This window comes from Stenella coeruleoalba, assembly GCF_951394435.1.
Source record: "Stenella coeruleoalba genome assembly, chromosome: 20".
Lineage (NCBI taxonomy): Eukaryota > Metazoa > Chordata > Mammalia > Artiodactyla > Delphinidae > Stenella > Stenella coeruleoalba.
This window is the reverse complement of record NC_137166.1, coordinates 54954671-54969744: the sequence shown is the minus strand read 5'-3', so window position 1 is coordinate 54969744 and position 15074 is coordinate 54954671. Positions and strand designations below refer to the sequence as shown.

Here is a 15074-nt window from a genome sequence, read left to right as displayed (position 1 = left end):
GACTCTACGCGGGAATGTCTGTGGGTGATCAATGCGGGGGGACTCGTACCACCGCATCCCTCTGTGATGTGCCACCACCCATCCTCCCGGGAGCCACACAGGCATCTGTGGACTTCAGCTCCCAGGAGACCTTTCGGAGCAGAGGCCCTGATAGTTTATGGGAAGTGCCGGGTATTTCCTCCGGGCCACCTGGCGGCCAGGTATGCCCCTGTCTCAGACTCCTCCCTCACCTGGGGCAGTCCCTGCTCTGCTGGCCCTAGAGACGGGAACAGATCCGCGGCTGGGACCATTGAAGAGAGCCCGATGTGGGAACCGGAGGCCTGGGCCTCCTCTGGGGGATGGCCGGCACCCCGGGAGACCAGAACAGGTAGGGGAGCCCGAGGAAGGTCAGGTCCCACTCCCCTGGTCGGCAGAAGTCCTGAGGGAGACGGAGAACGGAGGTCTGCCTCCTGGGACCCCAGGGCCGAAGGGGGAGGGGCTTCGGCTCCCGGGTCTCTGGGGGAGAGGGGACCCAGAGGCTGGGACTTCTGGGTCCTGGGGAGGATTCTGGAGACCCGGAGTCTTGGAGGAGGAGAGGGCTAGGGGCTGGAATATCTGAGGCTATCTGAGGAATGAGAGGGGCCCGGATCACAACCTGAATTAGACGGAAAAGGAAGTTGAGCGGACTCCTCAGCCCTGGGGCAGGGGGGGCCTGGAGGGGCCACACTTGGGTGCCTGGCAGGGTTATGGGGCTGGTGTCTGGGACCGGGGATTCCAAACTCCTGGATCTGACGGGGGAGGGGCTGGGGGCCTGGACCCCTGGGTCTGAGGGGGGAGGGCTGGGGGCCTGGACCCCTGGGTCTGAGGGGGGAGGGCTGGGGGCCCAGATCCCTGGGTCTGAGGGCGGAGGGCTGGGGTCCCAGACCCCTGGGTCTGACGGGGGACGGGCTGGGGGCCTGGATCCTGGGTCTGATGGGGGAGGGCTGGGGGCCCGGATCCCTGGGTCTGAGGGGGTAGGGCTGGGGGCCCGGATCCTGGGTCTGAGGGGGGAGGGGCTGGGGGCCTGGATCCTGGGTCTGAGGGGGGAGGGGTCGGGGGTCTGGATCCTGGGTCTGAGGGAGGAGGGGCCGGGGGCCTGGACGCCTGGACTCTCCCAGCCGCCTGTCCTCCTGCCCCAGGTCCATCGCTGTCCTCTGTGCTTAATGAGCTCCCCAGTGCTGCTACCCTTCGGTACCGAGGCCCTGGGGTGCTGCCCTGGGGGGCCCTGGAGGAGGAGGAGGACGGACAGAGGAGCATCCAGTCCGTTGCAGAAGCCACACAAAAGGAGCTGCAGGAGCCTGGCCCTTCCCGGGAACTGCCGTGGCCCATGCAGGCCAGACGGGCACACAGGTGAGGCCCACCTCCCACTTCCCAGCCAGGTGTGGACCATCCTCCCACTTGTTGGAGGCTCTGTCTCCATCTCACTCTGTCCTTCTGTCGGTCCTTGCCTCTCTCAGAGCTGCCTCTGGGTTCCTTTTTCTCCAGTCTGTGTTTGTGCTTCTCTGATTCCAAGGAGTCCTGCCTCCAGGATTCTTTCTCCTCTTTCTCTCCCAAGTTCTCGTCTCTTGTGTCTTCTGTCCCTCCAAGGCTGTCTGCCTCTATTTCTCTCTGGGTGTCTGAAACAGTCAGGTTTTTTTCCTCTCTGCTTTATGTCTGCTCTGCCTCCCCCTCTCCAAAGCCTATCACTCTTTGATTTCTTTCTTGCCTCTCTCCCGCTACATAATTTACAGTACCCAGTGAAAGCTGGAAATGCTGGGTCTCCTGTTCCACAATTAGTACTCATCTTAAGACGGCAACAGCACAGCATTCAAACAGCACAGCAAGTGGGACGCCCTTCCGAGAACGGGGTCCTGTGTGACTCTTCAGGGAGCCCTTGAAAACTGACCCTTTTCCTTACATAATCCTGACACCGATTCCGATATGTGGAGAATTTTCCCCACACCAAGCAACGCTCTGACACTAGCTTGGTGTCCAACAGCTCAACTCAATTCTGACGCTATCTACCTGGAGATATAACCTCATTAACATAAAAAAACGCACCTTTATCACTGTCACCACTTAGGAAATTCAAGGATTTAGGAACTGTGTGCCAGAAACAGGACAAAGACCGAATATATACTTCTTTTTTAAAAAGTTTTTTCCAGTTTTATTTAGATACAGTTGACATACAGCATCGTGCAAGTTTAAGGTGTACAATGTGTTGATTTGATATATATATATATATATATTTTTTTTTTTTTTTTTGGCGGTACGCGGGCCTCTCACTGTTGTGGCCTCTCCCGTTGCGGAGCACAGGCTCCGGACGCGCAGGCTCAGCGGCCACGGCTCACGGGCCCAGCCGCTCCACGGCATGTGGGATCTTCTGTGCCACCAGGGAAGCCCTGTACTTATATTGATATATTGCAAAATGATTACCCCAGTAGTGCTAGCTAACATCTCCATCACGTCAAATAATTACTGTTTCTTTTCAGTGGTCAGAACATTGACTGTCTACTCTCCTAGCAAGCTTCAAGTGTACAACACAGTATTATGAGCTACAATCACCATGCTGTACCTTAAATCCCCGGAATTTATTCATCTTATAACTGGAAGTTTGTTCTCTTTGACCAACGTCTCCATTTCCCTACCCTACCCCCACAGCCCCTGGTAAACACCATCCTATGCTCTTTTGAGTTTGGTTTGTTTGTTTGTTTTAATTTTTATTTATTTATTTTTTTGAGTTCGGTTTTTTTAGATTCCAATATATATTGCTTATTATAAATCACAATATCACACCTACCTTTCTTCTTTTTTTTTTTCATTTTTTACTTTATGATGGTATTTGCTGACAGAAAAGTGCATGAAACATCATGTAGAAACTTAAAGAGTTTTCCCAAAGTGAGGGTCCAGGTAAACGCCACCTAGGGCACCCCCGCTTTCTTCTTCCCAGACTTTCACTGAGGATCATTCCTTGCTTTTCTTCGTAGCGTTGCCACCTGTGTGCGCAGCCCTGAAGAGAAGAGTTTAACAGTGTTTGCTCTGTGCCTTTGTGTAAATCGAACTCTGCAGTCTATTTTCTGTCTTCCTATGCCGAGCATTAGGCGTGTTTCTTTTCATTGCTATGGAGTACCCGTGTTAGGAATGTATTTCAACTAACTTCCTGGTTCAAGGATTGGGTTGTTTCTACATGTGGGTGGTTTCCATTTGGGGCCGCTAGGCCCCTCCTTTTCTGTGTCTGACTCTGTTTCGCTCCCAGACAGGGCCTTGCCAGGAACCAAGTGGCTCAGGGCTCGGGGTCCAGGGCCACCCACTGGACTCTTCTGCTTCGGAGGTCCAAGGAGAAGGTGCGGGAAGGCCTGCGCTCCGTGCAGCCCTGGGATTGGACGCTGAAGAGGATTGGGGGTACGGTGGGCTTTGGTCTGGCATCTTGGGACGGGACTGGACTCCTGGGTCTGAGGGCTGAGGGGCTGGGGGCCTGGACCCCTGGGCCTGAGTGGGGAGGGGCTGGGGGCTGAACTCCCAGGTCTGAGGGAGGAGGGGCTGGGGGCTGGACCCCTGGGTCTGAGGGAGGAGGAGTCTGGGGGCTGGACCCCTGGGCCTGAGGGGGGAGGGGCTGGACCCCTGGGCCTGAGGGAGGAGGGGTCTGGGGGCTGGACCCCTGGGCCTGAGGGAGGAGGGGCTGGGGGCTGGACTCCCGGGTCTGAGGGAGGAGGGGTCTGGGACCAGAAAGGAGCCCGCGGCCTGTCTGCTGCCCCCTGCAGGCCAGTTTGGCGCCGGCACCGAGTCCTACTTCTCCCTGCTGCGCTTCCTGCTGCTTCTCAACGTGCTGGCCTCCGTGCTTACAGCCTGCATGATTCTGCTGCCCACCTGGTTGGAAGGGGCTCCCCCTGGTCCCCCTGCCCCTAACGCCTCCTCACCCTGCGGCTCCTACATGCCCGGCTCTCAGAGCCTGGTCACCTTCTCCAGCCATCTCTTCAATTTCCTCTCCGGAGAGGTGCGTGCCTGGGTCCCTGGGAAGCCCCCGCTCTGAGCCTTGGTGCCCTCAGGGACCCCCGACCCTGCTGGCCCAGCCCCGTGGTGACCCCTGCCCTGCCTTTCCTCCCCCAGGGTTTTCTAGAATGGTCTCCTCTCTTCTATGGGTTCTACCCGCCCCGCCCACACCTGGCCATCACCTACCTGTGCTCCACCTTTGCCATTTGCCTCCTCTACCTGCTGCTCATCCTGCACCGGTCAGTGACACCCCTACACCCAGGCCCCCCAGACCATAGGGGAGTAGCAGTGATAGATGCCCTCCTCCAGAATCCCGAGGCTTGCTCTGTGGTCCCTTTCTCTCCGTTTGAGTTGCAATCGAATTTTAAAATGCTTCATGATTGCTGCAGGCCAGGGCTAAAGATGAGAAGTTTCTCCCTCCTGTGACTTACAGTGTAGTGGGGAAGGTAAGATATTAAGCAAGCAAGTTAATTACATCTTTTCTGGAGGGGAGAATGCTAAACCAATAGAGGTCATTCATTCACTCATGCAACAGATATTTATTGAGCAGATACTATGGGCCGGGCATTGTTCTAGGCAGCTGGCAAAAAAGAACGAACAAACAAAAATCCAACAGTCTGGTCCCGGGGGAGCTGACATTTTAACAGGAGAGACCAGCGATAAGCAATAAGCCCTAATAAGTGGATTGCATGGCTTGTTAGAGGGTGATCGGGTACAGGCAGAGCAGGTGAGGGGGACTGACAGTGATACTGGGCCAGGTTGCTGTTTTGTTTTGTTTTGTTTTCCCCGCACCACACAGCTTGTGGGATCTTAGTTCCCTGACCAGGGACTGAACCCGGGCCCCAGCAGTGAAAGTATTGAGTCCTAACCACTAGACCGCCAGGGAACTCCCCAGGCTGTTGCGGGCTTTTTGTTTTTACTTTTTTGTGTGTTTATTTTTTGCAGCATTTATTCCCGGGCCATAAGTTTTTGTTTCGTCCGTTTCTTCTGGGACAGGTTTTTCTTCTGGGCAACCTCCTCGTCTGGTTTAGGAACAATCTGTCCTTTTTCAGTAAGGTTCATCTCAATGTGGCAGGGAGAGCTCATGTGTGGGTTGAGCCGACCGCGAGCTCTGTAAGTTCTGCGCTGCATCTTGGGGGCTCTGTTCACCTGGATGTGCTCAGTGACCAGAGAATCTACATCTAAGCCCTTAAGCTCAGCATTACTCTCTGCATTTTTGAGCATGCGCAGTGAAAATTCAGCACTCTTTTTGCGTCACCGACCCTGCGTCCAGCTCCGCTGTTTGGCCTGGGGACACCTACCAACTCCACCATTGTAACGACGGAATGGCACACATTGCTTTTTCTGTTTTTTTCTTTAAACATCTTTATTGGAGTATAATTGCTTTACCATGTTGTGTTAGTTTCTGCTGTATAACAAAGTGAATCAGCATCATCAAAAAATCCGCATTGCTCCTTTCAAGTGACATCCTTCAGATACTTGGCGGCTTTTCGGATCTGCATACCCTTGATGGCCTGGGCAGTTTCACAAGTGTTCTTAAAGTGAACACAAAGATTTGAACCTCTTGACTTGCATGATTTTGGGGGGTTTTCTGGGTCAAGTGAATAGCGAACCATTTCTAGAGGTCACCTCAGGCCACTTACCGGAAAGAGGCCAGGCTGTTGTTTTTGTGTGTGTGTTTTGTTGTTTTTAATTTATTTATTTTTGGCTGTGTTGGGTCTTCGTTGCTGCGCGCCGGCTCCCTCTAGCTGCGGCGAGCGGGGGCTACTCTTTGTTGTTGTGCGCAGCTTCTCATTGCGGTGCTTCTCTTGTTGCAGAGCACGGGCTCTAGGCGCGCGGGCTTCAGTAGTTGTGGCTTGTGGGCTCAGTAGTTGTGGCGCACGGGCTTAGTTGCTACGCAGCATGTGGGATCTTCCCGGACCAGGGCTCGAACCCGTGTCCCCTGCATTGGCAGGCGGATTCTTAACCACTGCACCACTAGGGAAGCCCCTAGGCTGCTGTTTTAATAGGGCGTCTGGGAAGCTTCATTGAGGACATGGTGTTTAAGCAAAGATATTGAGAAAGTGAGGGATTTGGTCACTCAGATACCTGGAGAAAGGAATTCCAGGCAGAGGGTGCAGCTGGAGCAAGGGAGGAGCAGGGCTGGCGTGTTTCAGGGTGCACAAGGAGGCCTGTGGGGCTGGATCAGAGAGAGGCGGGGGGGCGAGTAGACAGCGGGGAGCAGTAGGGGATGGGCCCACATTCCGTAAAGAATTGGGATTCTTTCTGAGATGGGACTCATTGCAGGTGCCTGAGCAGATCACCCTGATCTGATTTAGGTTTTAAAAGAAAAGAATCTGTGGCTCTATGGAAGAGAGGGGAGCTGGGGAGAGGAAAAGGGAGGGAGAGAGCTTAAGGGCAAGGCGGCAGCAAGTAGAATAGTTACGAGATTATTGCAATCAATTGCAAAAATCACCAAGAGAGGTGGCTTGGACCAGGGTGGTGACAAGTGGTCAGTTTTGAGTTTAGTTTTTTTTTTTTTCATTGAATTTCTCTTTTCCCCCAGCTTTATTGAGATATAATTGACACATAACATTGTGTAGGTTGATGGCGTACACTGTGTTGATTCGATGCCTTTATATATTGCAATACGATTACCACCATAGGTTAGCTAACACCTCCATCAAGTCAGTTACCATTTCTTTTTTTGGTGAGAACACTTAAGATCTACTTTCTTAGCAACTTTCAAGTATATAATGCAGCACTGTTAACGACAGGCAGAATATTGTACATTAGATCCCCAGAACTTACTCATTTTATAACTGGATGTTGGTACCCTTTGACCCACATCTCCCCAGTTCCTGCACCCCCCGCCCCAGCCCTGGTAACTACTGTTCTAATCTGTTTCTATGTGTTTGGCTTTTTTAGGTTCCACATATAAGTGATATCTCATACAGTATTTGTCTTTCTCTGTCTGACTTATCTCACTTAGCATAATGCCCTCAAGGTCCATCCCTGTTGTCTCAAATGGCAAGATTTCCTTCTTTTTCATGGCTGAATAATATTCCATTGTGTGTATATAAAAAATATATCATCTGTTGACAGACACTTAGGTTGTTTCCATATCTTGACTACTGTGAATGATGCTGCAGTGAACGTGCAGGGGCAGATATCACTTTGAGATCCTGTTTTCATTCTCTTTGGATAAATACCCAGAAGTGGGATTGCTGGATCATATGGTAGTTCTGCTTTTAATTTTTCTGAGGAAACTCCATACTGTTTTTTCCTTAGTGTCTGAATCAGTTTACATTCCCGTTATCAGTGCACAAGGCACAAGGGTTCCTGTTTTTCCACATCCTCTCCAACATCTGTATCTCTTACCTTCTTGGTGACAGGCTTTCTTTTTTTTTTAATTAATTAATATTTTATTTTTGGCTGCGTTGGGTCTTCGTAGCTGCATGCGGGCTTTCTCTAGTTGCGGTGAGGGCGGCTACTCTTCATCGCAGTGCGCAGGCTTCTCATTGCGGTGGCTTCTCTTGTTGCGGAGCACGGGCTCTAGGCATGCAAGCTTCAGTAGTTGTGGCGCATGGGCTCAGCAGTTGTGGCACGCAGGCTTAGTTGCTCCATGGGATCTTCCTGGACCAGGGCTCGAACCCGTGTCCCCTGAATTGGTAGGCGGATTCTTAACCACTGCGCCACCAGGGAAGTCCGGTGACAGTCTTTCTGACAGGTGTGAGGTGATAGCTCATGATTTGGATTTGCATTTCCCGGATGATTAGTGACATTGAGCACCTTTTTATATACCTGTCGGCCATCTGCTTGTCTTCTTTGAAAAAATGTCTATTCTATTGCTCTGCCCATTTTTTAATGGGGTTGTTTGGGCTGGTTGGTTGGTTGGTGTTTTGTTTTGTTTTTTTGCTATTGAGTTCTATGAATTCTTTCTATATTTTAGATATTAACCCTTTATCAGATGGATGATATGCAAGTATTTTCTCTTGTTCTGTAGGTTGCCTCTTCCTTTTCTGGATTGTTTCTTTTGCTGTGTAAGCTTCTTAGTGGCCCCATTTATTAATTTTTCCTTTGGTTACTTGTGCTTTTGGTGTCACGTCCAAAAGAACGTTGCTCAGACCAACGTCAAGGAGATTTTCTTCTGTTTTCTTCTAGGAGTTTTTCAGTTCCAGGTCTTATGCTTAAGTATTAAATCTGTTTAGAGTTAATTTTTGTGAATGGTTTAAGGTTGGGGTCTAATGTCAGTCTTCTGCATGTGGATATCCAGTTTTCCCAACACCATTTATGGAAGAGACTATCCTTTCCTCACTGAGTGTGTGGGCTTCCTTGTCAAATATTAGTTGACCATATATATTTCTCATTAAAAATAAAAAAATCACAGGGAATTCCCTGGTGGTCCAGTGGTTAGGATGCTGTGCTTTCACTGCTGGGGCCTGGGTTCAATCCCTGGTCGGGGAACTAAGATCCTGAAAGCTGCATGGCATGACAACACACACACACACACAGAAAAATGGACAAACGAAAGTATAGATCTTGGTACATTTCCCATCCACATCTAGAACATGACTAGCTTCCAGAAGCTCCTCAATATCTCTTCAGCTTACTGCATCCCCCACCCCCGTGCCCAACCACCATTGTTTCTATTGACACTATAGCTTGCCTTTGGCCCGTTTGTTCTTTATATAAAGGGAGAGTGTATATATGTTAAGAGGAAAGCCCACAGGATTCTCTAATAATTGCATGTGGGGTGTGGTGAATGATGGAAGTTAAGAATGACTCCAGGTGTTTGCTGTCAGTTGAGATGGGGAGGGCTGTAGAAAGAACAGGTTTTGTTGGGGAATATCCGGGGTGCAGTTTTGGACCAGTTGATTCTGGGATGCCTTTTGGACTGATGAGGGAATATTGAGTAGGCAGTTGCATACGTGGGAGTCTGGACTGAAGTTACAAACCTGAGACTCACTGGCATTCAGGCAAGCCTGGGAGATCCCAAAGGGAAGGGACTGGGATCAAGAAAGAAACCAAGAACTTAAAAAAAAAAGGGGGGGGGGCTTCCCTGGTGGCGCAGTGGTTGACAGTCCGCCTGCCGATGCAGGGGACGCAGGTTCGTGCCCGGTCCGAGAAGATCCCACATGCCGCGGAGCGGCTGGGCCCGTGAGCCATGGCCGCTGAGCCTGCGCGTCCGGAGCCTGTGCTCCTCAACAGGAGAGGCCACAACAGTGAGAGGCCCGCGTACCACAAAAAAAAAAAAAAAAAAAAAAAGGAGTGTTTCCTAAATGCCAGGCACCGTGACAGGGCCCAGGAACACCAGATGGGGGTCCCCCTACCTTTATACAGCTTACAGTCGAGTAGGGGAGATAAATTTCGAGATAAGACTGTTAAATAAACAAGCAAGTCAGCAATTTGAGTTTGGGAGCTGTACTATATAGAAAACAAATGGTGGATACGATAGAGCAGGGATCGGCACAATTTTTGTTTCTGATAAAAAAATGAAGGTAGGAAATATTTTCATCTTTGCAGGCCATGTGGTCTCTGTCTCAACTAGAGTCTGCCGGGCCAAAGCCGCTGTGGACAGGAGGAAAATGAGTGCGTGTGGCTGTGTGCCAATCAAACTGTATTTACAAAAACAGGATTTGGTCCCAGGGCTGTAGTTTGCTGCCCCCCTGTGATAGAGAATAGTGGGCGGGGACCCTCATTAGATGGAGTGGTCAGTAAAGAACTCTCTGAGGAAGTGACCTGTAGAGGAAGACAGGAATGGTGGGAGGGAGCCAGCCAGGTGAACAGCCAAGACACCAGCATTGCAGACAGAGGGGACCGTGAGTGCAAAGGCCCTGTGGTGGAAAGAGGTTGGGAAATGAAAGGTGAGGAGGAGGTTGGGGGGGTGGACAGGATTTGAGCTTGGAGAAGTAGGTGGGGGCCAGATCAGGGGGGCTATGCTATGAAGGAGCCTAGGACTCAAGAACAAGGAGAAGCTGTGACTTCCCTGGTGGTCCAGTGGTTAAGACTCTGCGCTTCCTTCCACTGCAGGGGGCGCGGGTTCCACCCCTGGTCAGGGAACTAAGATTCCACATGCCAAAAAACAAAGAGAAGCTGCGGAATAGGTTTTAAGTGGGAATGCCATCGGAGCCGCGTAAAAGGAAGGCTCTACTAGCTCGGGAGCGGAGACCGGGCACACGTGTTAGCAGGGAGAGCAGGTGGGAGGCCTCTGGGCCCACTTGAGAGGCGATGGGGGCCAGAGCCGGGGCGGCGAAGGGGGGTGTGGAGCCTTCCTGCTCAGTTTTCTGTTTCTCTCCTTTTCTCTGGTTTTCTACCCCCTCCCTGGGTCTTTGTCTCCCTCTCTCCAGTCCCTTTACCTGCCCCCTCCTTTTCTGAGTCTCTGGACTCCCCGCCCCCCCCCCCCGCCTTTCTCCATCTCTTTTTCTCTGAGTCTCTGTCCCCTTTTCTTGAAATCTCTGCCCCCCTTTGGGGGTCTCAGTCTTCCCTCTAAATCTCTCTCTCCCCAGAGTCTCTGTTCTCTTCTCTCTGGAGAGCTGTCCTTATCTCTTAGGTTTCTGTCTTATCTTTTTGGGTGTCTGGCCTCCTCTGGGCCTCTCTCAATCTCTTTCTTGGTCTTTGGCGACAATGACTGTATGTGTCTCCGCCAGGTAGCAGCCTCCAAATGCCCAAGGTCTTAGAGTTCATTTTCCCTGTTTGCCCCAAAAGGGGAGAAGGGTACCCCCCCGCTTGTGGCTGTCCTGCTACACCCCGTCTCTCGGATCTCCCCTCTCTTAGCTCGGTGTCTGGGCTGAAGCAGACGCTGTTGGCTGAGTCAGGGGCCGTGACCAGCTACAGCCACCGCGTGTTCTCCGCCTGGGACTTTGGCCTCAGCGGGGAGGTCCACGTGCGGCTGCGCCAGCGCAACATCCTATTTGAGTTGCAGGTGCGCTTAGGGGTGGGGGAGCCTACAACCAAATGTCACCCGAGGGGGCGGGGTTGAGAGAATGGGCGGGGCCTAGACCAGGGACCGGGCCTCCAGAGAGATGCTGGGCGGAGCTTTCTTCTAAGGAGGCGGGCCTTGGGGGAAAGGGGCCAAGGCCACTACATGGATGCCTGAAGTCAAAGGGTGCAGGAAAAAGCTAGCAGCAGGAAAGGGGCGGTACCTAAAGCTCCTCGGTTCAAAGGTAAGGGAAGGGTGTGGCCAGAAAGGGCTTGATAAAGTAGCACTGTAACTCCAAAGCACCAGGCATGAGTGCTGGGCGGGTCCTGGGAGGAGCTGGACGTGTTGGGTGGGGCCTTGGGGGCGGAGCCAGATCTCAATTGTCACCTGGAGGGCCCTGGATGGGCTGAGATAAGGATTATAGATGTTCTTGGAGGGGCGGTGCTGCCTCGGTTCACGTTGAGCCTGGGCTCTGGACCACAGGCTGCACCTAGGGTAATGGAACCCAAGTGGACGTCTCTTCCGGCCTTAGGTGGAGCTGGAGGAAGCAGCGGTGCGGCGCCAGGCTGCGGTGCGGACGCTGGGCCAACAAGCCAGGGTGTGGTCGGTGCGGTTGCTGCTCAACATGGCGGTGTTGGCACTCCTGGGGGCAGCCTTCTACGGCGTCTACTGGGCCACAGGGGCCACTGTGGAGCTGCAGGTGTGGAGGGCCCCGGCGGAGGAAAGGGCCTGGAACCTACATTTCCAGGGGTGGAGGAGACTGAGGCCTATTCCTGGAATCTCAGAGAGGAGGGATTGGTGTGTGTGGGGGGATTATGTTTGGACTTCAGGGTGATGAAGGAGGAAGAGGCTGGTGGAGGACGTTAAGCATGGCTCCTGCAGGACCCCAGAGCCTCTTCTCTTGGTCCACCCTCCCTCCTAGGAGATGTCTTTTATCCAGGGAATGCCACTGGTGGATTCCTATCCAGGGAAGCTCGTGGTGGATTACCTTCCGTCCATCTTCATCTCCGGGGTCAACTTCGTGCTGCCACCGGTGTTCAAGCTCATTGCCCCACTGGAGGGCTACACCAGGAGCCGCCAGATCGTTTTTATCCTGCTCAGGTTCTGGACTCCTGGGGTGGGCTGGGGATGATGGTGGGCTGGTCGGGGGACATTGGTTGTAGCAAATAAGAGACTGAAATCGTCAGGATATGGGATCCAGTGGGATCTGAATTCAAATACCGACTCTTCCTGTCACTGAGCCTCAGTTTTCTTCATCTGGGAAATGGGGAGAATTGTGAGCACGCTCCACACAGGAGAGTCCAGGCACGTGGTGGGCACTTGGTCAGTGCTGATTCCCTTTCTCTCTCTTCCCCTTGCCAGGACAGTGTTTCTCCGCCTGACCTCCCTGCTGGTCCTGCTCATCTCTCTCTGGAATCAGATCACTTGCGGGGGAGATGCGGACGCTGAGGAGTGCAAAACCTGTGGCTACAATTACGAAGAACTTCCGGTGAGGATGAGGGGTGGGGGAGGGGACGGACTCCTGGGTCCTTGAAGGAAAGGAGGAGCCCGGTGGGTCCGGACCCCTGGCTTGGGAGGAAAGGGGAGCTTGGGGTGCTAGAATACCTTCCCCTTGAGGACAGGGGTATGGATTTAAAAAAAAACTAAAGGCCCCCAGAGAAAGTATTGATAGAATCTCATAGCTTGCAGTTTGGAGACTCAGACGTTCGGGTCTACAGGTGTCTGGGTCCTGAGGTCTTTATGACCCGTTCTTCCTTCCTCAGTGCTGGGAGACTCGCCTGGGACAGGAGATGTACAAACTCCTGCTGTTTGATCTCCTGACCGGCCTGGCAGTCACGCTGCTCATCAAGTTTCCTCGGAAGTGAGAGTCCCGCCCCTTGCTGTGGTCCCGCCCAGCACCCAGTTTTCTCTTTCGCCCCGCCCCTTTCTAGCCCTGCCTCTGACTGCCCTGCCCGCAGACCCCGCCCCTCCACGAGTTTGGTAGTCACTTCCCTGCGGCCCTGTCCCTACTGCCATGATCGCCTCTACGCCTCAAGCCCCGCCCTCTAGACACACCCCCTCCAGAACCTTGAAGGCTCCGCCCCAGCCCCAGATATGCTCACTTCCGATTGGTGGGCGGGACGGTGAAGGCGGGGAAACCCGTGGCCGGCCTGCCTCTGATTCGGCCCGGCCTCACCCCGCCCCTCAGGCTGCTGTGTGGCCTCTGTCCCGGGGCGCTGGGTCGTTTTGCGGGGACCCTGGAGTTCCAGGTGCCTGACGAAGTGCTGGGGCTCATCTACGCACAGACAGTGGTCTGGGTGGGGAGTTTTTTCTGCCCTTTACTGCCTTTGCTCAACACGGCCAAGTTCCTGCTGCTTTTCTATTTGAAGAAGGTGAGGGGTGGGGAGCACCCTTGGGTCTGAAGCGGGAGGTATTGGGGCTTGGGCTTCTGGGTCCTGGGGGGAGGAGGGGACTGAGGGATGTGACTACTGGGTCCTGTAGGGGGAGGATGCCAGGGTCGTGGACTACTAGATCCTGACGGAGGATGGGTCTGGAGGACAGATTCCTGGATGTGGGAGAAGGAGGAGTCCAGGGCATCCCAACTTTTAGGTCTGAGGGAAGCGGGGACACGGACTCCTGTGTCTGATAGTGGAAAAGAACTGGGGCTCCTGGATCCTGACCGAGGAGAAGAGGCCAGGGACCAGGGCTCCTGGATGGTGGAGAAGGAGAGTCTGGGGCTCAGATTCCCTCATCCCCCCCCCCCCCACCAGATCACCCTCTTCTCCACCTGCTCCCCGGCCTCCCGCACCTTTCGGGCCTCCACTGTGAACTTCTTCTTCCCCCTGGTCCTTCTCCTGGGTCTGGCCATCTCCACCGTTCCTGTGCTTTATAGCATCTTCCTGTAAGTGTGAGAGGCACCTGCCCCTCTCTCCCTCCCTCCTTCCTCCTTTCTCCAGGGTTCTGACTTTTGGCCATCCTTGAGCTCTGCCTGTCTTTGACTTCAGGATCCCACCTTCTAAGCTGTGTGGTCCATTCCGGGGGCAGTCGTCCATCTGGGCCGAGATCCCCGAGTCTATTTGCAAGCTCCCTCAGACTGCCCAGAAATTTCTCTTCTTCCTGGGGACCCAGGCTTTTGCTGTGCCCCTTCTGCTGATCTCCAGGTGAGAGCCCTAGACGCCTGGGTCTGAGTTTGAATGTCTGACCTGGGGTCTCGCTGCCTGCTTCCAAGAAAGAAGGGGGCTGGGGGCCCAGACTCTTGGGTCTGAGGAAAGGAGGGGGCTGGGATACTAGACTTCTTGAGTCTGAAGGAGGAGGTCCAGACTCCTGATTACTAAAGAGCCCTACGTTGAAGATATTCTAAGGGCGTTTGGGGAGTAGCTTCCATTCCGTCTCTTCTAGCATCCTGATGGCGTATACCGTGGCCCTGGCTAACTCATACGGACGCCTCATCTCTGAACTCAAACGCCAGATAGAGACGGTGAGCCAGGCCCGGTCCCTGGGAAGGGGTCCTGGGGAATATGGAAAGGGACACGGGTGGAGAGAAGATCTGTCTTATCTCCACCTCTCTTTACCCTTTACCTCAGGAGGCGCAGAATAAAGTCTTCCTGGCACAGCGCGCTGTGGCGCTGAGCTCGGCCAACAGAGCTCTTTGACCTGTCCAGCCTGGCTCAGGGTGACCTCCCACTTTCAGACCCAGACCTGCCCTCAGATCCTTTGTAAGCCTCGGCCACATCATTTGGAAAATAAGCGAACTGGAGAAGACTCCATGCTTTTCCAGCCCTGGGATTCACTGCTAAGTCCCTGACTCTCCAGTGAACCTCTTTCTAGTACCAATAAACACAGCTGAGGCTGCTGAGTGCTTTTTGAAACTCGCGTCCAGAAGGCGGGGCAAGGCATCAGCGGGACATAAACCAATCAAATGTGTTTACCTGTGGGTCGGCGCGGCGGGCTCTTCCGCGAGAGGACCTGGCGGGAGTGCCAGCCAATCAGAGGCCGCGTTCAGTAGCGTCCGGGCGGGGACACTTGTGATTGACTCAGAATCTTGATAAGAGGCGGTCGCTAGGCGACACCACGCGCAATTCCGAGCAATGGGAGGTGGGCGTCTCAGCCAATCAACTTTCGCTACAGACCCAGAGGGGCGTGCCAAATAGTCCAGGACCAATCCGTGGCCGAGACAGGGAGGGGCCATCCTCTCGCCAATCTGAAG

At 53.5% G+C, this 15074-nt stretch overlaps 1 protein-coding gene and 1 pseudogene across 2 annotated transcripts; one reads left to right on the top strand and one right to left on the bottom strand.

The window, feature by feature from the left end:
- Positions 1 to 14: 14 nt before the first annotated feature.
- Positions 15 to 14736, top strand: TMC4 (transmembrane channel like 4; the record flags this gene model as incomplete). Its single annotated transcript, XM_079906674.1, has 16 exons — positions 15 to 24; positions 218 to 367; positions 1158 to 1368; positions 3254 to 3399; positions 3759 to 3991; positions 4105 to 4226; positions 10744 to 10891; positions 11421 to 11588; positions 11811 to 11989; positions 12251 to 12377; positions 12652 to 12749; positions 13077 to 13260; positions 13639 to 13769; positions 13873 to 14028; positions 14267 to 14345; positions 14452 to 14736. 16 exons carry the CDS (start codon positions 15 to 17, stop codon positions 14518 to 14520), a joined length of 2211 nt encoding a protein of 736 aa, XP_079762800.1. The 3' UTR covers positions 14521 to 14736.
- On the bottom strand, positions 4924 to 5696 carry LOC307179093 (large ribosomal subunit protein uL22-like; annotated as a pseudogene). Its single transcript has 2 exons — positions 5454 to 5696; positions 4924 to 5331 (listed from the first exon to the last, which is right to left on the bottom strand). The product of its transcript is annotated as a large ribosomal subunit protein uL22-like (transcript).
- Positions 14737 to 15074: the final 338 nt, after the last annotated feature.